Here is a 25,249-nt window from a genome sequence, read left to right as displayed (position 1 = left end):
CTTTTTCCATAGCTACCAATGTAACAGATGTACTGAAACTAAAGCTGCTTTCAGTAAAGCAACTAACCCTAACAGCATTCCACCTATATTGCTGAAAGTTTCAATCAGAATTAGCTCCCTTACTTACAAAGTTGTTTAAGCGTTATCTTAAGGTGAATTGCTTTCCAACACCCTGGAAAATCTCATCAGTATGCTCCATATTTAAGAATTCAGGTGATCGGTCATCTCCCTCTCAGTACAGATGAATAAGTCTCCTGTGCGTCATGAGTAAGTTTCTGGAATCTGTTAAATGTTGACATGCAATATGGTTTCTGTTCTGCTAGATCTACAGCAGATGTGTTAACAGTTATCTCATAGGATTAGCGAATCTCTTGAAGGAGGCTTCCTTTCTAGGGCAACTGCTCTTGACATATCAAAGGCCTTTGATAGGGTATGGCATGAAGGTATACTATAGCTGGAAATGTCTTTTCAATTATTAAATCATTTCTCTCTGATAGATTCCTAAGAGTAGTGGTTGATGGGCAGAAATCAGAAGTTCATAGTATTAATGTTGGAGTTCCTCAGAGGTCCATCCCCGGTCACACTCTCTTCCTGATCTACATCAATCATCTTTCAAATCACATCCTTAGATCATTTGTAGACATTTAAGCTGATGACACTACAATCCATGGTAACACATTAAAGGTCGTAAATGACCAAATTCTCTGATTCTCTCTCCTCTGATCTTGTGCATGTGGTACAATGGATAAAAAAGTGGCTTGTTACTTTTAATGCATCTAAAACCAAACTTCTCTCTTTACATCATCAACGCTCTGATCCTCACTTGGCATCAATTGAAATGAATGGCTCTCATCTTAGGAGGCTCCATGTTTTGACAATCTTCTGGGCTTGATCTTTACTCCTGATCTGAAATGGAACATGTCCATCAAATCCGTTGCCAAGGTCGCTGGAAAAATGGTAGGATCCTTCTATCAATCCTGTAGATATCTCACTACTAATGCAATTCTCTACCTATATAAAAGCCAGATACATCTAAGGATGGAGTATTGTTGCCATATCTGAGCAGAAGCTGCTAGAAAGATCTTAACAGACTTCAAAATAGACTTTGTAACCCAGTGGGGAATGCCCTTTTCTCTTCCCTGCAACTTTTTTCTCACAGAAGAGATGTTGCGAGCTTGTCTCTGCTTTCTCGTTGTTTTCATGGCAGGTGCTCGTCTGAGCTCCAATCTGTGGTTCCCCTGTCTTGACTTTCTCGAAAAACACTCGTCTAGCTGAAACAGCTATCAATTTTTCCCACTCTTCATCTGTGCCGGAACCTAAACGTAGATTTCATGAACAAAACTTCTTAGAACTGCACGCCTTTTTACTCTGTTACGTTTTCCTGCTTTCCAACTGACTTCAAATCTAACAAACAAATTTTTGACGATCTGTTCCCCTTAAGTAATCTAATTTATCACGTTTACGCTTTTAACGATTACTATGATATTGTCTCTTTGACTAAAGTACACTCTTTAACCCTTATCTTCGAGTGGCCTCTGGATCTTCATAAGTGTAAAAAAGAAAAAAAATGACGCCTGAAGGTGCCGACCAAAGTTTTTCATATCTTTTTGCACAAACATCGGCAATTTCCTCAACGAAAAATATTTGTTATGATAATACTTAAAAAAATAAATAAATAAAATAAAAAAATAATTGAAAAATGAAAATTTTCTTTTTGTTCAAAATAAAATAAAATAATTATTGGACAATTTTTATTAAACTTTAAGAAAATTTACATTTTAATCAAGCGAAAAAAACACTCATTGTAAGGTAAGTTCATGAATAATTTACTTTGACAAACAAGTGATAGCGAGCAAAACTCTAATTTTTTTATAATTAACCAGTGATAGCAAATGTTTTTAATGACGTTAGCTGTTTCGATTTCATTGGCTCAGCGTTTTGGCACGTTTTGGTGTTTTACGTAAACTTCATAAAATTTCAATGTTGGCATGACCCTTATTCTGTATAAGTACCCAAAACTTAAATTTCGCCAAACTTCCATTCTTTTGAAAATTAACAATCTAAGCTGGCTACTTCTGAAGAAAGTTTAGAGGGAATATCAAATTTACTAGCAGTCCCAAACTGGAACTATGTATTCCCGCCTTATGAAAAGGATGAACAACACCTAGTATTCTGAAATGGTGGTCACTGATCTGATACTGGCCAGACTCCATGCCACTTAATTTTGTGATCTAATGAGAACTGATATCAACACTGGGGCGTTAAATTTTCAAAAGAGACACCTTTTGCTTAAATGTATTGCTTTTACCACAGATGAGGAACACTATCTCCCTCTGTTTGGTAAATCCTCCGAAATATCAAGTGAGGAAGCTAATGGGTGGTACACCTTGGCCAAAGATGTCCCGAAACTGTGCAAGCAGGAGTGTTTATCTCTATGCGCTATAACATACTTACCTCAATACATACAGCACTTAGTATTCCCAAATAGTCGCCAACCTGACATTGGCCAGACTCCACGTCGCTTAACTTAGTTGATCTAATGAGAATTAGTGCAATGCTGAGATATTAAATTTGAAAAATTCTGTATTAAAAAAAAAATCTATTGGACAAGATTTTGCTTCTATCTCTCGCCTATACGTAACTTTGCAAAATACGCATTGACTTGTTAGTTTTATTTCCATCTGAAAACTGCTAGGTCCTTCAGCCTCACTTTCTTACTTTCAGCCGGAACTTTCTTTAGGAGGGGACTTTCCTCTTCTCTCACCGTTTTCTCTGCTTGAGCAAAATCCCAGCCGCCTATTCGTCCGAGTTTGGTCTTTTATTCCTCTCAAATCTCGGGAATTCTCAACCTCTTTCCCATAAAACTAACCACACCATCTTCTTCCTCTCCCAGGCCGTGTGTTGACTGCAAACAGAACAGACTTTTTGTCTTTTCGAGGTGCATTAGAAGTATTGCTACTATACTCCTCCCTGATCCTATGATCACACATGAAACACTCGGGGGTGGGGGGTGTCTTTTGCGCCTTGTGCTTCTTCGCAGCAGCAGCACAATCATTGTATCTTCATCAGGAATAGTTCCAACACTTCCTGTGCCTTCATTTGGAATGACATTCGCTAAGTCATCGTCTTCATCCACACTGGGTGTATGCTCAGCCAGCATTTCATTGATGGTCACAAATTTCTCACTTCTACTTTCCAAAGGCCTGTTAGAGCAGGCCATTTGTGGGCCCGGTCCTACTATAGGTCGCAGGTCTCTCACCTAGCATGGCATTCCATCGACCGATATATTTAGCATACTGGTATTCGCAGTCACACGTCCCACTTCATATTTTGTAGTACATCGTCCGTGTGGAGCCCTTACCCGCACTCGGTCATCCATTTTGTAGACAGTTTGCTGTTGATTGTCTATCGGTGCCATTATTCCGTCAATTCCTTTAAGCCATATGCAGTATCGATGGACCATATTGGCAGGTGCTGTCGCAGGAGACAAGTCATCATCCTTTGGTGTAACATTGTACCAATATACTGCCTCCGGTATAGTACACCGGTTTCTGGCTACAACTCTTTTGACACTTCTATGACATCGCTCGATGATGCCGTTACTGAAGAGAACATATGCACAACGAAATCAAAGTCTAATTCTCCCTTTGTCCATGGAGGCGTTAAACCAGCTGTTCTGAAAGGCAGTGTCATTATCCATTAGAATTTTTGACAGCGGACCTTGTTCATCATCTTTAGTTGGTTGATTATTCTGTTTGCATCCTGCCGAGCAAAGTGTCGCCATATGGCAAACCGAGCAGGGCAGCAGTCAATCAATGTAAAAATAATGGGCCCCATTGTAATGAGTAATATCCATTGCTATTCTTTCCCATGTTTGTTTAACATTTAAAGTCCCCTTTGACCAGTGTATGGGTGACAGATCGATCGACTGACACTCTTTGCATTCTTTGATGGCGGTTCTCACAGTAGCTTTGGAAACGCCAGGGTTAATTCGTTTCACAAAGTAGTGTCTGCTTCACACCAGGATGACCGTTTTGTTGGTGACCAATTTTGATGCAGTGCAGACAGGTTGCACAGGCTCGGTGCTCCTCTTAATTGCATCAATTGATCTGCCTTGTTTTGGCTAGATTTCACCAAGATTACATCCATCGACAGTGCATATTCCTTCACCAGTTTCATTATTATGTCAAGATGCCATCGGATGAGCATCTCACTCATAACTTAAGTCTATACTCTAGCTCTGCCAGTAAGGGTATTCGAGACCCATTTATGGACACATGCGGAAGGTGGTCATCTTTCAGAGGATTGCCAAGTTGATTCCTTTAATGATGGGATTCAGTTCTGCTAGGTTTATATGTTGGTAGTCCTTTTTTGGACATAACCAGCATGCATCCTCTATCACACTCCCATTATATATGAATGACGCACCGGTAGTGAGAGAGCTTCCATCGACCCAGATGTCAAGAGTTTTGCCTTTGATGTACCATTTGCCTTGTGCCGGATCTTCTTTTTGGAGTCTGGTGAGAACCTCCTTGATCATGGTGTTGAGAGGGGCGTCATTTATTTTGTCGTCCGACCCTGTAGTGACGTCAGATGCTCTCCTTTTGATAAATGTCACGGCGACATGAAGCCAACCACCCACAGGAAGGTGTCCAACCAACTTGTCACAAAGTGAAAATATATCATTTCGCATGATGACATGAGGTATGTCTGGGATCTTGTTCCCTCTTCTCCAACACAGCATATTATCCTCTCCCCAGACCTGAAAACCAAGCACTCGCACAACATCCTTCAGTCTCTCTGGTTCTTCGCTAAGAAGTCCAAAGTTAGTGAGATGCTCCTTCACATGTGCTGCAGGCACAACACTTTCGTCCACATATATATCATCAATATAAGCGGATGTTGTCTGCTGTATATACTTGTCCTTCATCCGGATAATATCAACAATGGTTTGCATGATGGATGGTGCCTCATTGAGTCCAAACCTCATGCAGTTCAGGCAATACCCTTTCCTTTGATTATTACTGTTTGGTATGGCCACAGTGATTTGTGCATGCTTACGTAAAGATATGCCTTGCGATGGTCCAGCACTGATACATTTGACCCGCCGCCATTCTCTCAATTTTTTTATGCATATGTCTGCATTAGCCATAAATGGGTCTACATGCTTATTTAATTACCAGGAGTCGAGCACCGACCTCTTCTTTTGTTTGTTCTGCTAAATGACCACCATTAGCGGGATTAGGCCCTTTGGAGACCCCAATTCCTTCTCTGGATATGAAACCAATCATCCATTATTAATCCAAGCCTGTAGCTCAGCATCATAGTCTCCGTGAACTTTCACAGGGATGTTATACTTTGGCAATCTATTGGATAATTTTTGTGGTGGCTGATCACCAGATCACTTTCACGACACGGTTCAGGTTTTGTTGCATTGGTCGAATTCTGTGTGAAAGTCGAATGGTCACACCCAAAGCAAAAGCTGTCTCAACAAAATGTGCCTTGTCTCCCTTATCAATATGCTGCCAAATCTTTTGATGGCCATCTCAAGAAGGAGGTTAAACTCCAATTGTTTGCTGTCCACATCCAGTATGTCAGTCTTCCGGGGATTCTTGTTGGCTAATGTTAATGTTACACCGCCAACACCATAGTTTAACAGACATTTCTGTCCTGTCAAAATTGCAATATTCTTCCGTACTTTGGGTTGACATAACGACCCACTTATAACAGAGGATGAGTAGCCAGAATCAACAAATGCTATCCGATCTAGCCTGTCGATCTTTACCTTTATCATGGAGCATCTCTTAGTTTATGTGGGGAGAGTGATGCTGGCGTCTCGCCCCTAGCCTCATTTCCTGGACACCTTGATGCCACATGCCCTTGCTTCTTGCATCAGTAACAGTGGAAGCACCCTGCTTGCTTTGCCCCTGGACTGCCAGCAGTCTCTGGCAAAGTGATTAGGACCTACACACTTATAGCACTTTCAGCCAGAACTTTCTTTAGGGAGGGACTTTTCTCTTCTCGTTTTCTCTGCTTGGGCAAAAGCACAGCCGCCTTTCCATCCAAATTTGGTCTTTTATTTCTCTGAAATTTCCCATAAAACCAACCATGTCTTCTTCCTTCTCTCCCTCTCCCAGACCTCGTATATTGACAGCAAACAGAACAGACTTTCTGTCTTTTATATGTGAGTGCATTAGAAGAATTACTACTACACCATCTGGATTTGCCTGCTCGCTATTTGTTCACAATTTAATTCCTTTTCACTACGTGAAATATCATTGAAACAAAACGATAAGATTAAAGATAAAGTTAATATTATTTCTACATGAAACTTAATCTCTCAAGCACAAGTTTAATACATACCAGACTATCCATGGCCTGTTGGGTTAGTATATGTTATAGCTAGCTGTGGAATGATGAGTATATTAATTATGCTGCAAAGATGCGCGCTTACACGTACAACAATGACCACTACGTATAACATAAGGAATTATATCGCTTAATATCCGAAAAACTAATTGCGAAAAATTTAAATGCGATATTCGTTTTCAGCATACTCGAAAATCATTGTCATTTTAAACTAAATTGTTAAGGTGGAAACCAAGTAAAACTTTACCAAAATTTCTGTTATATTTGTTTTAAAAAAGAAAATACACCATATAAAGTGTTGATCATCCGTACCTTAAAATTTGTCTTACGTCACTTCCGCCAAATGGCTTTGTAAACAAAGAAATGTGACTTTTAACAAAAGCACATATTGTTATAAATCACTTATCATAAGTCAATGGCTATAACTTTTTCCCGTTTTTAACAGGCTAAAAAAATATATTTTCATAATCTTCAAGGTAATAAACATTTGCAAGTAATTTTAAACTGTCAATTATGGAATCCAATGCTATAAAAAAAGACTTAAAAATAGTTTAAATCGTGAAAAACTAACGCAAATGTGTAAGAAAAGTTACATTTACAGTGAGAAATAGGATTTACCGGTTAAATGATTTTATTACAAAAATTTTTTTTCTTCTTAATCAACCAGTAAACTATAAGATGTCATTTTTATTGCCTTTGTTAACAATTACTTGTACGATTTTTATGTTCCATTTATTAAAAAAAAGTTAGACATTATGCGTTGAAAGTTAAGTAGTTTCTTTTTAAGTTTCAAACGATTTGGCAAGCTGATCTGAGTAATTTTCACGCCTTTAAACTGTCATTTACAGAATATGTATTTAAATCGTAAACATTTGTTTTTGTTTGAAAACGATTCTAACTTGCAATGAAAAATACTAATAATTTATAAAATACCGATGTAAAAAAAAAAGCAAGTTTTTTTTATTTGCATATTTTAAACGTAAAAAATTATCGATTAAAAAAGCTTTTTGTTTTTTTTTTATTTACGCATGCGCAGAATTTTTCAAACCGGAAGCTGCAAACTAGATTGACGGTTTCAACGCCCGAACAAGATGATTTAACTTTTATAATGTGATAGAAGGAAAATTATAGACCTTATGTCGGTTAGTTTGAGTGAATGATAATTTAGATTTGTAAAACAAAATCGGGGTTAAATGAAAGAAATGAAAAACTGGTGACAAGACAAGGGCAAAGATCAAACGCCATTGATGGGATAGGAGTTTAACGATATGACGAATGACGTTACCTGTGTGAGTGAGATAAAACTAAGGTTTTCAAATCAATCTCTATCTAGGAAGCCATGGGAAAAGACACGGCCAATGATGTGAAGCGAATATCCCTTCGATGTCTGTTCGTCTGCATCATTCATTTAAGTTAAAAAGTTGAGAAGTAAAGAATTATTTAAGAGACTACGAGGGGCGTGCAATAAGTAATACCCCCTTCCCATAGCAGTAGAGCAACGAAACTTGGCACAGTTATTAGTCTTTCTCTACATAGGAACCACCCAGAGTTATGCATTTCTCCCATCGTTTGCTGAAATTCTGGACACCGTTTTTGTTGAACACCCCAGGTTGATCCTCCAACCACAACATTACTTCAGAAATCAAGGCTGCATCATCTGGGGAAACGCTTTCCTTTCAAAACAACTTCATGGCTGGGAAGAGGTGAAAGTCAGATGGTGCAAGGTCAGGAGAGTAGGGAGGATGGGTGAGGATTTCATAACCACACGCCCGTGCTTCTGATCTGGCGACATGCGAGTTGTGGACCGGAGCGTTGTTCTGCAGGAGGAGGGTACCTTTGCTGATCTTGCCATGCCTCTTGATTTTGATAGCTTCCCTTAATTTCCTCTAAAGTGAAGCATAATAGGCTCCTATAATTGTGGTACCCTTTGCCAGGAAATCTGTCATCACTACTCCGTCCTGGTCCCAGAAGACTGTGAGCATGACCTTGCCAGCGGAGGGCTGCATCCTTGCCTTCTTTGGAAGTGGTGAGTCCAAGTGCTTCCACTGCATTGACTGGGCTTTGGTCTCTGAATCATAGTGATGGACCCAGGTTTCATCCTGTGCAAACGGTCTTTTGAAAAACTTTGACTCATCTTCTTGGCACCTCTCCAAATTCATCTTCGAGCACTCAACGCGTTCTCGCTTCTGGAATGGTGTGAGCAACCTGGGAATCCATCTGGCAGACACCTTATGCATATGCAAATGGTCATGAATGATAGTTTCCACAGACCCTGTACTAATCTTGACATCTTGGGCTATTTGGCAAATAGTAATGCGCCGATCTTCCAAAATGGCAGCCTCAACTTGACGGACAGATGCCGCATCAATGGCAGAAGTGGGGGGGGGAACCAGGTTTGGAAGCTGTTTCCACAACTTCTGGCCATGTTTGAATTCACGATGCCAGCATTTTACAAGGTCATATGATGGGGCATTATCACCATAAGTTTCTTTCATTTCATCAAAAGTCTCCTGTGGTGTGCGTCCTTTTAAATACAAAAACCGGATCACTGCTCGACCTTCAACAGGCTCCATTTCACACCTGACTCAGTTCAAACCCCTGTAAAACAGAAACCACAATTAGTTCAGAGCTGTAATTTGCCACATAACCTGTAGAGATATAAATCATTGCACATGCAAAATTTCAGCTAGATCAGATAACTGGAAGTGGGTCAGGGGCATTACTTATTGCACGCCCCTTGTAGTAGCTTCTATATCCTTAGTAAATTCTATTCAAATAAAAAAAAAAAAACTGAAAAAAAAACGAAGATAGTGTCTGATAGGGATTAATGTCCTTTTTTTTACTTGGGAGTCACCAATTATCAAGGCCCGAAGGCCACTCGAAGATGAGGGTTAATGAATGTAAGATGGTAGTTTAGTAATCGTTAATGGTAAAGAATTGGGTATAATTTGATTATTTATGGGGACGGCTCAACAAGAACTTGTTTACATTGGATTTGAAGGCTATTATGTTGTATTCAACTGGGAAGCAGTCCAGCGGAAAAGTGTTTCACAGACGGACAGTTCATAAAAAAGCTTTGTTTTTGGAATTTGCGTATAGATTTAGGCATAAATAGTGGAGGAAATCGTATATAGTGGTTGTAGCTAGTTGACTATTTTTTTTTTTTTTGTGAAAGTTTGGTAAGAGGGAGACCATAGATTGGAGTTCAGTCGAGTACTTGTCATGAAAATAACGATAAAACAATTTTCAAATTATTTAACCTTTTTTGCCAACAGAAATCGATTTTCAGAAAGTGCAATAAAACACTATTCAGCTTCACCTTTCAACCATCAAACCATCAAACCATTAAAATGGTTGAAGTTAAAAAACAAAAAGATTTTATAGTGTGCGTGTGTGTTGCCGTTTACTGTAAAAAAATTGTTCATTGTGTGACTTAGCAAAACAAGTTTAACTGTACAAGAAACTATTCAATGCAAGATTGAATATCTGCATGAATAAATACGACATTCTTTGAATACTTACACCTCCAAAAACAAACAAAAACGAACACTATTATTATTGTAATCTTCGAATCATCGTCAACACCGTGCAAGGGACATGCAGTCATTACTTTGATACAATCTGATAATAATGATATATTTCTGATTGTCCTTTCTACTTCGGAAATTTCGGAAACTACCGAGAGATCTGATTGAAATATATGGATTTTTATGATAAGGTGCAGCGAATTAAGTATTATAGTATCCGTTTAATGCACAGTTAAGGATTAGTAATTAGTGCAAAAATGAGCATAAATTTAACATTCAGCCATCAATTGAGCATAAACTCTGTTTTTCAACGGGCTATAACTTTTTACTTTTTTTAACGTCTAATGTGTGCATGTTATTGTATATTTTAGTAATTAACTCTGCGTTAGTCGAATGGGGTGTATTGTCACCCCAATTTTGCTTAAGTGCTTATAATTCCGAGTTGGCAACTTATTTCTTTATCTCCCTCCCAGTACTCTCCTGGCTCAGTGAGGGTATAGCACACGTGGTATGGCGCAGATGTATCTCAGTTTTCCTTGGATATAGGCGTCGCTTTGTCCTTCTGGGGTGTGTAGTCACCCCAGCTAACTAACGTAGGTATGATTTTATGATTTATATATTTTGGTATTTTTCCAGTGGAATGAAAATTTGTAGATATTATGTATTATTAGGTTACTCTGTGATATTTAATATGGAATTTATGTTTTGGTATTTTTCCAGTGGAATGAAAATTTGTAGATATTATGTATTATTAGGTTACTCTGTGATATTTAATATGGAATTTATGTTTTGGTATTTTTCCAGTGGAATGAAAATTTGTAGATATTATGTATTATTAGGTTACTCTGTGATATTTAATATGGAATTTATGTTTTGGTATTTTTCCAGTGGAATGAAAATTTGTAGATATTATGTATTATTAGGTTACTCTGTGATATTTAATATGGAATTTATGTTATTTTCTTTATCGTAAGTTTTGATGGAATCATTATTTACACTTTATTACTTTCAGTCTTATAACTATAAGCTTAGCTAATGCAATATCTGAAATTTTTCTTTTATAATTCATTTATTGTATTATTTTATATTAATATCAACAAAATAAAAGTGATTCAAACTGTTCAACAGGAACTGTAGATAAATCTTGAACCAACAGGATAACTATATTTTACAAAATAATATAATAAACATTTTTGTATTGAGGTCTATAAACACACCATGGAACTAACCATGTTTGGAACAGCCAGGTGACTAATACAGGGTTAACGAGAGTTTTTACAGACTTTCTCTGACCCGTTTTATAAGTACAAATATTTGTTCGCGAGTATCACTTCATCTGTCTGAGACGTAAATGGTTTATGTCTCTAAAAGTATTAAATTTCTCACGATTCTTTGATTTTCAGGAATTTGTTGAAGTTTTTTGTTTTTGACCGGACGAGATTTCTAGGGAATTAATTCCTATTTCAGTCTCTTAAATTCTTTCGAGTTGAGAATAAAAACACAGACTCGAGTTCGATATTTTTTCTATTCTCCCACAACGAAACGTTCGCTTATTCAGTTAAGCAGCAGCAACATCATGAACCATCAGGTTAACTATGTTTTACATAATAATATTATAAACATTTTTGTATTGCGTGTATAAACACACCATGGAACTAATCATGTTTGGAACAGCCAGGTGACTAATGCAGAGTTAAAGAAAAGCATGGGCAAATTGGTTTGTGAAGGACAGAATACTGGGAAAGATGTTTACGCTTTTCTATTGAAATAGTGTGAAAAAATCGTTTGTATGGTATCACGTGACTCAAACTGTTTGTAGCGATTCAGCATTGAATAACTAAGGTATAAATAATACAAATAAAACATACGTAATAAATTCAAATTTTTTCTTCAGTTTTGTTCACTCTTAACAAGGCACTTGAACTTAAAGAACTGCTATGTGAGAGCATGCCTATAGGGTCAGTATCTAAGAAGTTGAGCAGCAACATATTTGTTCACAATACATTTAAATTTCAACATGTTAATACAGTCAGAGAACCAAGACAACAAAGGAAATTCCAAAGTCTAGCATATTGAGAGAAGAGATTTTTAAAGTTGAAATCTTTCCGGCATCTAGGGACCTGAACAGTGGAGGGGGGGGTTACTGCTTGTTAGGCTAGTCGGAGGTATATATGTCCAGGAGGCACAAATGCTATGCGTTCACCAGAGCACATTCCATGAAAGAACTTGTACAACAGGCATAGGGATGCAATATTGCAGTGATTGGAGTTTGGTTGACAGTTCCGGATATTAGATTGGAATCAATATCAGTAAGGTAATAAAACTCCTCAATAACCGGAATGCGAAGTTTCAAGACTTTTTCATACAGACATTTACAACTGTCATAGACTCTTGAAAATTCAATGTTATTGCTATACATCTTATGAGATGACTGACCAATGTTTATGATTTCGGGTTCAAATGAACAGCTACAGCAGGAATTGGAATATACCCCACTAAAGCCTGATTGTCACAGATGGTGAATTTCAAAAATGCAATCTCAAAGTGAAGATACTTTAGAAAAACGATATGCAGTAAAAATCTATTTTAAACTTGAAAAAATGCCACAGCAACGCATGGAATGCTTCAGATTGTTTTTGGATAATCTTGCATGAATCGAGCATGAGGTTTTGAGTGGCATAAGAGATTCAAGGAAGGCAGGGAATCTGTGAGGGGTGAAGGGCGTGGGAGGAGGAAGGAAGTCAGAACACCAGAGGTGATTGGCCAAATAAAGAATTTCATGAATAAGGACCGTTGTGTGTCAATAGAGACAATAAGTGCACCGTTTGATTGTATTTGATTGTGTGGGAAATGTACAGAAAACGCGGAGGATTTGTGCATAGTTTATTTTAAGTGTACTCCATCTTTGTCACAAACTATTTGACGAGGATGGGCATCAAAACAGTTCCTCACTCTCCCTATAGTCCAGACCTTGCTCTCTGACTCTTGGTTATTCCTCAAGCTCAAGGAAAACCTTAGAAGCTGTCGCTATAAGACAATTGAGGAGTCGAAAGAGGCTGTGACGAGGGCCATTGACATGTTCATACAAGAAGACTTCCGTGGGTCTTCCAGAAGTTGTTGGAACACTACAAGTGCATTGCATCCGGAGGAGATTACTTCAAAGGGGGGCTAGAGTTTCATGTGTGTACTATCAATAAAAATGCCCGTACGAAAATAGTTTGGAAACTTATTTAAGCCATCTCGTGTATTCGCTATAAAAATACTTTCTGCACATCAGTTCTTATCAACCAAAGAAAGGTTATTTATACACAATTAAAAAACCGTGGAAGTGATATCATAAAGTGCACTTTGAAACCGATAAAAAAGGATGAATAATTAATAAAAAGGGAGAACAATTAGATGCGTGTGGATTAGTTCTTCCTTTACGTGTTTTTATTGAACGAGTCTGAATATTTTGCATTGACCTTTTTTTTTTTAAAAAAAAAGCTTCGATTCTCATAATATATTTTGAACTTTTAAATACAAATAATTTCGTTTTTTTTTTCAGTCTTGGTGAAAAAAAGGGAAAGAAAAGATATACAAGTTAAATGGATTTTTTTTTAATTTGTGCTACACATATTGTACCGCACTATATTTTAAATTGCATTTTAAAGTTAAATTCAAGTTTTCTAATATCTTTTTTTTAATTAAATTGTTAGGTGAAAATACAAAATAGTTAACAATCATCCTCCCCCACCATAAGAATGGCTTTCTAAATAACGTTATTATTTCAGCAACGATAAGTGCAAAAGTACCCACTGATGAAGTCTTTTCATGTTTTCTCAGCTACGTCTGCTGATATTGCAATGTCGGCACATGTAGCCTTCAAAGAGACGACCTGGTGCGTTTGCAGTCAGGTCGAGGTTGCTGTCAGAGCTGATATTATGGGAAATCCGACATCAGCAATGAGGGTAGTGCATCACTGAATATCTCCCTTGAGGCATTCTGAGTACTCTCCTAGGTACATGCATTATACAGCAATTCCTTCGATTAGTTTAGTCTCCTTTGCTTGCTGTCTGATTTTAATGGTGTATTTATATATTCCTAGCAACAGAGCAACGATCAATAGTTTCGATCTGATTTATCAATCGGATTTGTGAGATCGTTGTTAGGGATTTAAATAAAGCGAGATGTAAAAACAAAATCGGCGGAAGTAAGTAAAAAAAAATATATAAGTAAAAAAAATATATAAGTAAAAAAATATATAAGTAAAATACAAAGAAATCGGTTTTTCAGTCAACAGTAAATAAATTGGTTTAGCAGAAAAGATCGATCGAATTACTGTGAACAGAATGACTGGACAAACATCACGTATTTTAACCAATATTTTTAGGAAAATCGCTCCAGACAAGTCATGAGGCCACTTGATGTAAGGGACCAGCAAAGACTATGAAAAATCAATAAATATTCAACTCTAGAAATGAGTAATCTATGTATATATTAAAACAAAAAAAAATCCACTTTCTATTCAAATCTGAGAAGAGTGTCCTGTTGTTATTTTACCTCTTTTTTTTTTTTTTTTTTTTTTTTACTCCGCTGCTACTACTAGATCAGACTGTCTGAAGATATTGGTTTTCTAACCTAAAATGCATCAAACCTTGATGTTATTTTTTCCTTTACATTTGCGAACTTCAATGGAGTTCTGCAAAGTCAAAAGACAAAAGCAACCATTTTCTTCTCCAAAACAATCAAACCAAACATCATGAATAAATATTTGAAGGATTCGGCATTAAATAAACCAAAAAAGGCTGCTCTGCCGCAAAACGAAACAACCACTCTTTTACTCGAATGAAAGGGTCAATTGGTTGAGACAATTGTCAACCTAGATTGCCTAATGCAATGAACTAAGTTTCATTTCTTATTGAACAGCTAATAAGTACTTGTTGATATTGGATTTAAAGACAACTGTTGTAGTCCGCAGAGATGTAGTCCCAGAGTAATGTATACAATAAGATAGAAAGCTCTTGCAAAGAACCTCTGTCCATCGAAATTCACTCTGACACTATGTGCTTTCTCCTCTCCCATTCATAACCCTGTCTCACTATTTAGGTCCGGATGATTTTTTTCAGGTAGATAAATTGGAAGCTGTTTTCGCTCACATACGTTAGCTAAAGACACTAAAGTGAATAACTAAAAACCAATAGAAATCCAAATGATCACTAATTTCTCCATTTTTACATTTTTCAGGCAATAACTTTTACGGTAACTAACTCTTATAGGAAAACAGTAAAACGTTTTGTGAATTATAAACAACAAAATTGATTGACACCAGTTTAAAACAAACGATTACTAACATTAGATACAGATTTTCTATCGAAAATGAACACAACACACACACACACACACACACACACACACACACACACACACACACACACACACACACGTGTGTGTGTGTGTGCACTGACGAATAAATGAGGATTTTTACCTTTTCATCACCTTTTCATTAATCACGTGATTGAATGTCAAATCGGATGTCCTAAAAATGTATATGCATCACAGAAGACATCTACTTGCAATCTTTACCAGGAACGTCGGTAGCTAGCCATTGTAGAGACCGGCCTGATTTAAATGAGCACTTAACGTTAGTGTTGGGACGATTAATTGGAATCGGCGAATCGGAAAAATCGGGAGATTTGGGGATATCGGAATCAGAAAAATTGTTGCCTATTTTCCAATGCCAAAACGATTCTTTTAATCGTCTTTTTTTAATTTGATTTTGTTTAAAGCTTTCATTGCTGGTAATAATAATAAAATAAATATTTATTGATTTTATAATATCAGTAAAGCTAAAATCGATAGATCACTCTACAAGTGTATTTTGATGTTTAGGAAAATATCTGCATATTTAACATGGGTTTTTTGTGAAGATTGGGGAAAATAACAATTTTATAGTTAAATAATTAGAGATTTATAAAGAATCGGAATCTGTAATTGTATCAGAATCGGTAATTGTATCGGAATCGGGAAAAGTATTGAAATCGTCGCATCACTACTTAGCATGTTTAAAGTCAATCTTGCAGAACAAAAATGGTAATACACCATCATAAAACCATAACAGAAATCGCTAGAAACCATAATGCTACCTTAGTTTCACACATTCATATTACAATTCTAGTATTCAAAAACTCTTTTCTTCGTTCTTTTTTTTTCTCGGTCGTTTCAGTCTCCCGACGTTGCTAGCACGCCAAACTTATTTAAGGCAAATTTTCTTATATATAATAAGATAGAAATGACGAAATAGCATCTCCTACTCACAATGTGCGGTGGGTAATGATGTCTGTCCAGTTTTCGCTGATAACGTTTCTGCAAGAGTTGGGCTTCGACAGCTCTTTTAATGTGCAGCGCGTTTCCGTCAATGTTGGCTTTATAGGCTTCCGTTTCCCAGTTGACATCTCTAGACTTCGATGCATTGATAGCATGTTTAATCTGAACCGATTCTTTATCCAAGTGGGGAGCTTCCGTATCCATCGGCAGTCGGACCTGAATAAAAAAAAAAATTAAAAAAATAAATTAAAATTTAATTAAACCTAACAACCAGCCATGATTCTCCCCTGAATGTGCTGCTGCCATCGTGCACAGAAATCACTTTTTCCATAGCTACCAACGTAATAGATGTACTGAGACTAAAGCTGCTTTCAGGACTGCCAGCAACCACTGTAAAAGAGTAATAAAACATGCAAGAGAGCTATATGCTCAGTCTGTTAAATCCAAAGTAGCTGATCAGCGGCTTGGTTCCCACCAGTTTTGGCAAATAGCAAACAGGATCTTGAACAGAAGCGTGCGTTCTATCGTGGCCTTCGTTATAAAGATGGCCGGCCAGCTGAAAAAATGACGTCATCGCCGAGGTCCCAACAAGCAAGATATGTGGAACTCTTAGACTGTCAATAATGAACAGTAATTTTTACAGCGTTACAAAACTTAAAAATTGGATTGAAATAAAGAAAGAACACGATGATTTATACTGAAACTCATCTAATATTAATAATAAAAAAATAATTAAAAAAAAATAATAAAAAAAAACACAAGTTATTTGTTTAAGTATATTATAAGCAATTGAATATTTCGTTGTATTATAGATTTTAAAGATTAGAATGCGTTCTTTAATTACTTATAAATTACATTTTAAAAAAGTGAAGGAACACGATTTGATTTGAAATAAACTTGAAGTTTATTTAATATAATTAAATGAAAATTATGCATGTAAGATTATGAATATTTGAAGCAGAACACAAGCAAAACATTTGATATGAGTTAAGACAATAAACAAATATTAAAATTAAACTTTTTTTTTTAATCAAAATGAATATTTTTTTTAAATCAAAATGAATATTTTTTTTAATCAAAATGAATATTTTTTTTAATCAAAATGAATATTTTTTAATCGAAATGAATATTTTTTAATCAAAATGAACCACAATATTTTTTCAAAATCAAAAACAATATTTTTAATAAATTCATGAAATATTGCACAGTAAAAAAATTAACCTAAAGAAAAAATCATGTTTCTTATTTAAGATTATTTCACCACAAAACAAAAATAACATGAAAAATCATTTTTTTATATCCATATTTTCAGTTTGTTAAAATACGTGGGTTTGTATTACTGTACAAAAAAAGTTGTCAAAAAACAAATATATAACAAATGTTATCAAAGGCAAGATAAGTTACTTTTCTGCCAAACTGGATATATTTTTCGTGTTTTTATTCAATGTAACATATTTATTCAGCTCGAAAAACATAGTGTTTACCGATGTATTCGAAAATTCCAGATGGCGTCTGATTCTCTCTGTAACACGGTAAGTTTGGGATAAGGTGTTATAAATACAAAACCGGATAAAATACTGTTAAAAACTCGCTCAATATATGTTACCGTGACATAGGTTGACATATATTCGGCGGGTTTTTAATAGTATATTGTATAGTTTTTTTTATTTATAACACCTTATCCCAAACTTACCGTGTTAAAGAGAGAATCAGACGCCATCTTGAATTTTCCAATACATCGGTAAACACTATGTTTTTCGAGCTGAATAAACATGTTACATTGAATAAAAACACGAAAAATATTTGGTAGAAAAGTAACTTACGTTGCCTTTGATAACATTTATTTGTTATATATTTGTTTTTGACAACTTTTTCGAATCTATGTGTACAGTAATACAAACCCAATTACGTTAATGAAATGAATTGTACTTATTTACTATGCCTCCCCACGGGACAGAGTTAGACACCAGGGTCGTTTTTTAACGTGGAGAAAAGGTACAAAAATAAAAATTGTCTCAGTCGTGAAGGATTTCTCCTCCACCGAAAGAGAACAAGAATAGAATGCAGCATCTGGAGAACAGATACTACACTTTGATCTGGTCCCGAAGGCCAAGACTGTTTAAGACCACGAGTGAACGCGCGTTTTTTTTTGTTTTTTTTTAGTTTAGTTTAGTTTCATATTATATATATATATATATATATATATATATATATATATATATATATATATATATATAAAGTATTTTTAAATTTTATCTTTCTAGCTTTAAAAAAAAGTTTAAAAATTTTATCAGCCTGCATAATTTATTTTTAAATATTGAACAATTTCAGAAAAATAAATTATTGTTAGATTTTTAAAACGTGTGTCAACAGCTTAAAAAAATCGTGTTTTAAAGAGTCGATGTTGTCTCGCATTTTCATTAGTTTTGTATGCTGTAAAAATTTTTTTTTTAATATTAGCAATTTATTTGAAGCTTCTTCTTTTGAATGGTAGAACATTTAGGATGATAATATTGAATTAAATTATAGTTACATCGTGTTAAATACAGGGGGGGAACACGTTAAAACTTACTTTGCTGAATGAAGATGGTGTAAAATCTTTTTTTTTTTTTTACTGCATTATAATTCTTTATCTTTCGGAAATGAAAATACTGTCACTTTTTGGTCCTTTACGATAATTTCCTCAGCAAGATGGAACGATGCACCGTGAAGGCATTTTAATAAAAAAAGAAATATTACACTGACTTCAAGACGTTACGAATGCCTACCGGTGACTACCGGTATGGACTATCCGTGATGACGTCAGCAGATTAAATTATTTTTGCCCACCGGCCATCTTGTCTTTTAAGACGGTTTTGGTTCTATCCCAATTATCATCAATTGACCTGAGGTCATCTCGTCAGCATCAGACAAGGCCAGACTATTTGACAAGAACTTTGCAGATAATTCTACCCTATGCCACAATGACCATCAACTCCCTGTATTTCCTCCTATAACAGACAACACGCTAGGTAACATAAAAATATCTGTGCGTGTGGTCGCCAAGCTAATCAAGAACCTTGATTCCAGTAAAGCTACTGGCCCTGATGGCATTCCAGTTATAGTGCTGAAAAAGCTACAACCAGAACTTGCCCCCATACTTACAAAACTGTTTAAGCGTTGCCTTAAGGAGAAGTGCTTTCCAACACCCTGGAAAACCTCATCAGTATGTCTTGTATTTAAGAATTCAGGTGATAAGTCATCTCCCTCTCAGTACAGACCAATAAGTCTCCTGTGTGTCATGAGTAAGTTGTTGGAATCCATATTAAATAAAGAAGTAGTCAACCACCTCAACAGAAACAACCTTCTTAGTGATATGCAATATGGTTTCTGCTCTGCAAGATCTACAGCAGATGTGCTAACGGTTATATCACATAGGATTAGTGAATCTCTTGACAAAGGTTTCCTTTCCAGGGCAATTGCTCTTGACATATCAAAGGCCTTCGATAAGGTATGGCATAAGGGCCTACTTCACAAGATTTCCAGCTACGGTATTACTGGAAATGTTTTCTCAATCATTAAATCATTTCTCTCTGATAGGCTCATAAGAGTATTGGTTGATGGGCAGAAATCAGAGGCCCACAGTATTAATGCTGGAGTCCCTCAGGGGTCCATCCTGGGCCCAACTCTCTTCCTGATCTACATCAATGATCTCCCAAAACACATACTTAAATCATTCGTTCACATCTATACTGATGACACGACCATCTATGGCAACACTTCAAAGGCCGTAAATGACAAAGTTCTCTCTAATTCTCTCTCCTCTGATCTTGAGCTCGTGGTGCAATGGGGGAAGAGATGGATGGTCACATTTAATGCATCCAAAACCAGGCTTCTATTTTTACATCAACGCTCTGATCCCCATCTGGCATCAATTGAAATGGATGGCTCTCGTCTTGGGGAGGCTCCATGTTTTGACAAGCTTCTGGGTTTGACCTTTACTCCTGATCTGAAATGGAACATGTACATCAAATCTGTTGCCAAGGTCGCTGGGAAAATGGTGGGATCCTTCTACCGCTCCAGAAGATATCTCACTACTGATGTAATTCTCTATCTGTATAAAAGCTAAGTATGTCCAAGGATGGAGTACTGCTGCCACATCTGGGCAGGAGCTGCTAAAAACAGCCTATCCTGCCTTGACAGAGTACAAAATAGACTTCGTGGTTTAGTGGGTGATGCCCTTTTCTCTACCCTGCAACCTCTCTCCCACAGAAGAGACGTTGCAAGCCTGTCTTTGTTTTATCGTTATTTCCATGGCAGGTGCTCGTCTGAGCTCCAATCCCTCGTCAGCCCTCGCCAATCTTTCACGAGAAACACCCGTCTGGCTGAAACTACTGTCAATAATTTTCCCCAGTCTTTATCTGTGCCTAAATCCAAACGTAGATTCCATGAGCAAAGCTTCTTTCTTAGAACTGCACGCCAGTGGAACTCTCTGCCGCTTGCCTGTTTCCCACCTGACTACAACTTGGACGTCTTCAAGTTCAACATAAACAAACTCCTGATAAACCGCCCCCTTAAGTAAGACACTCTATCAAAAGCCCCAATACTAATGATTACTACAATACTATCTCATTGATTACTGTACACGCAATGACCCTTATTCCTGAGTGGCCTTCGGGCCTTGATAAGTGGTGACCCCCATATAAAAAAAAAAAATAGCATTCAATACTGACACACAAAAAGGGACTTGATTTCCTTTCAGTTTTATTTAATGTAATGAAGATATTGACTTCACAACGCATGACAATGCTTCTTTAAAAAATAACAAGAATAGGAAACTTAATCTGCGCATTTAGAGATGCAAAAATTTATTCTAACATTAAGCATGACAGACGAATTGAAAGACTAACTGTTGGACGAGCAAATTAGAAGCAGCAGCGGCAGCGCATGTTGTTTTACATATCAACTCCCAATTGTAGAAACTCTCAAATCAGCAGTTTTTTGTCAACAAAGCAAGTAATATTAACTTCCAATTCTCGTGCCTAATAGAAAAACTTAACCACAATGTATTTCTTACGATTTTCCCTGTTTTTTTTCCTTCTGCGTCCAACAATTCCGCTTTGGCTCGTTGAAGCCGAAAAAGCCTTTGGCGAGTAGCACACGGATGATGACCATTACGAACTAGTGTGCGGCCAATGAAAGCACATGCACCTCGTTCATTGAACTGCTGCACACAACCTGCCAACAAACTAAATATGCACTCACATCTGCAGTGCCTACTGGTTTTAGATGCACTCAAACTAGGGAAATTAACACGTATACTCGATTCTTCCTTACAGACAAAACTCGTTTTTCACCAAGACGTTGCCTGGTTTTGGTTTATCCATCTTGGATGACGATGGCGTTTTGGGGTATTGCCAAGAATCACACGAACATTTATTATAAATTGGTTATGTTTTTAGGGAAGGAATAAAATGAAGGCTATATACGGATGTGCATGTAAAACTGAAACATTAAGAGAATAGAAAAGTCACCAGTTAACAAGTGCCAACTAAAACACAAGGTTTTGTAAATGGAAAATTGAGCAAAAATGAAAACTTCATAACAAAACATCGTTGGGACGTGGCTGTTACATTTTCACTCGGGCCCAACACGTTGTATGCAGATGTTGTGTTGTTGAATGTGTGTGTATATATATATATATATATATATATATATATATATATATATATATATATACACACACATTGACAATTGTTTTGTCGCTATTCTCAAAGTCAACACAGACGAATTTCAAAGTATAAGTTTTATTCACAATTAAGCTTCTAGTTCATTGACAAAGAGAGAGAGAGAGACGGGCGTTGGTTGTGTGGGGTTGATTGGTGTATCGTTCACCGACGGAAAGATATGAAGATGTGAATCACGCTCGTCGCTGTCGGTCTGCTCTCTTCTGTTTTCTATTTATTTTTCTCTTATATAGTCACAAATCGACATTCATGGAATTGTAAACATAACGATATTACATTCTTTTCTATTTTGCATTGCGCAATTCATAACTTCTGATCTTGGAATGTAAACACTTTGTTTTCATTTAATTACAATTTCGGTCATTTTTATGGGACAAAAGAATGTAGATCAACTCCGTGAATGTGCTTGTGTGCACACATCTGCTTTCAAATATGCGTCGCCACAACTCTATATCAAACACAGTCACAATAGAAAAAAGGAAAAAAATTCGACCTGAGCTTTTTTCTTTCAGTTGAAACAAAAGGTATTTATTAACGATCGTTTTATCACTAAACCAGGGACACGTAATTTTTCAAGCTAGCGACAATATAGGCGCATCTCTGCATTTCTTTTGAGTCAATTACTCGTTTCCCAAATCACAGCTACAACAAGCTGCTATACCTGTAGCTCCCTCTCGCATCACATGCAGTCCAAGTCGCTGTCGTCGCCACATGGTTCAAAATGTTTTTCCCTTTTTCTTCGCTGTGACGTCAACTTGCGCCACGGCTTGGTCATTTGCAAAGTCGAGATGCCGTTGCTGTTCACAGTGTGAATAAATGTGTATGTAAATAATATAACTTTGTAAGGTAATATCAATAATGTAATAATATCTCTAAGGTAAAATCTCTGTAATGTAATGATATAGACACTAGCCCTAAAAAGATGGAATAACCTGGAAATGGGTTATCATCTTAGGTTATTTTTTATGAAGCAGCCCCCCCCCACTCTAAATTCTAAAATATTTTCTTTCCACCGGGTTTTTAGGGTGTTTACACGTAATAGCCTAAAAAAGGTAGAATCCCATTCTTTAAATTGTAATTCAGTTGAGTGTTAAGCTATTAATATACCAAAAACATCTATTTCATTACAGCATTTAGCGTAAACAAGATGGCAGCCTACAATCTTTATGAGAAACAAACCTGTCGCCATCTTGTTTTCAAAACCGGCCGTAAAAACGTAAATATTTGAAATTAAAACGGCATTTAAAATTACTTTAAAACACAAAAAGAAAAGGTGAACCAGGTTGGTATCAAAGTAGCTTTTTTTGGCTATGGTAACATTTATTGTATATTAGCAGGCCGCCCGACATTGCCCGTTCGTATAATACGCTTAAATATATTTTGATTAATGCAGATTTCATATTTATCATATTAGATTCAACCCAATATATAGTAATGATTTAAAAATTAAAATAGACTCGTGCGCCACCACCGAGATCGAAACCAAAACGTTTACCTTATAATTTACTTTTCTCCTTTGATGTTAATGCCTGAGCTATGAAGACATGTTTGCTGCGAGGCTAAAAATTAAAGTATAAACTAATAGCTATTACGTTACACATGCACAATCGTTCAACCTTCGCCTGGAAAATTCTATTTTTCTAAGTTTGTACACTTTTGCACCGAATTTTCCCCGGCTAAAACCAAATATAAAGTTTCGCATAGGTTCGAAACCCTATATATTAAGTTTCATGTCTGTAGACCAAAAAAGAAAGGAGTTTGGTAGGCAAATTTTTAAAAACATCTATATATATATATATATATATATATATATATATATATATATATATATATATATATATATATATATATATACAGATAGATAGAAAGAGGTTTGTGTTTACTATAATCTTTTTACGCAAATATTACACAATTATAAATCATGTATAATATCCGTATGAATATAATTACACGCAATAGTTAACTAAAGATGATCACCGCATAAGAAAACAGAAAAAAACTGATAGGGAATTAATTAAAATTAATGTTTCAAAGAACATGCAAATTAGCTAGATCTTTTGTAGATGAACGCAATTCCATGACCAAGATATAGCAAATTGAAAGAAAAGGGAAACCATCTACCATTATGGGACAAAGTAAAAATTATAGACAGAGAGGAACGGTGGAGAGTAAGACGACTGAAAGAAGCAGCCCATATGCTGGGGAATAACCAACTGCTATAGAATTTAATACGATATGGGAACCAGTAAAATTATAAAATAATGTATACAAGTAATAAATAATAGAGATAGATATACATTAATATATAGTAATAATTAGTGATATTTACAACTAGAAATAAAAATAGGTTTAAGTCTCCTAAGATTCGTACTAGAATTGTCTGCAAGGACCCGTGGCGCAGTAGTTAGAGTACTGGAAAAATCAATGGTAAAAAGCGATATTCTCCTGAAGGTTCAATCCTCAGTGTGGATGACCGAAATATACATTTGCGAAATACTTAGGACCTCTATCCAGTTATGGCTGACGGAACAAGAGCACGCCACCCCCATGAAGTAAATAAAGAAATTCCATCCAAATTCCCGAGTTCGACAAGATACACATGAAGAAGGTCGGAGGTTATATCGACCGAAACGTTGTGAAAATCCCACTGGAGATGAGAACAGTAATCCGATGAATAATACATATAGCAAAGTTGTATTTTCTTTTTCAATAAATAGAAAAAAGGCTTGCTTTTCTTTCTGTTCTTGGCCTTCGGGCAAAGATCAGTGTAGTATCTGTTCTGATGATACTTTTAAGGTTATTTGTCTCGGTCAATGGAGGGGAAACCCTCTATACTGAGACAATTATTATTTTTGGTCCCAACCAGATTGCTCCTTTTACCTTTTGGGGGGGGGGAAGTTTATTTCCCCCCCCCCCATTAAAAACGACCTCGCGTCACATTTTGCTTTCATGAGAAGGCAAATACGTACTAATAGAAAAAGGTTTTTAATGTGAATATCAACACACAAACAAAGTATAGATTTGAATATTTGACCTTTTTTTTTTGTTTCTCCGCTAAATTTCCGACAAAACTAAATAGCGAAGTAGTAAACCTGTTTGCTCTGAATAGTACCTATTCATCACTTCGGCCATTTGAACTGATCTCGAAAGTAATTTTTCAAAGATCATTTTTACGTTTTTTTCTTTGTAAACCTACGCACACGTTTTAATGCACCAGAATACAACAATGAGAGGAAGAAAGAGAGATTGATTGATTCTCTCACGCGAACAGTTGTGCGTTTGTGGTTACAACTCTTCAAATAAGATGGCTTTCTGCATTGA

At 36.3% G+C, this 25,249-nt stretch overlaps 1 protein-coding gene across 1 annotated transcript in view; it reads right to left on the bottom strand.

The window, feature by feature from the left end:
• Positions 1-25,249, bottom strand: part of LOC145296651 (hillarin-like) — a 260,223-nt gene that overhangs the window by 117,817 nt on the left and 117,157 nt on the right. Inside the window, exon 3 of the mRNA XM_080142585.1 lies at positions 16,194-16,418. Coding sequence (XP_079998711.1) covers positions 16,194-16,418 — 225 coding nt within the window. The remainder of the gene's footprint in view (positions 1-16,193; positions 16,419-25,249) is intronic.

This window comes from Euprymna scolopes, chromosome 17, assembly GCF_053919585.1.
Source record: "Euprymna scolopes isolate OS-2025 chromosome 17, ASM5391958v1, whole genome shotgun sequence".
NCBI classification, from domain to species: domain Eukaryota; kingdom Metazoa; phylum Mollusca; class Cephalopoda; order Sepiida; family Sepiolidae; genus Euprymna; species Euprymna scolopes.
This window is presented reverse-complemented; position numbering and strand designations above follow the sequence as displayed.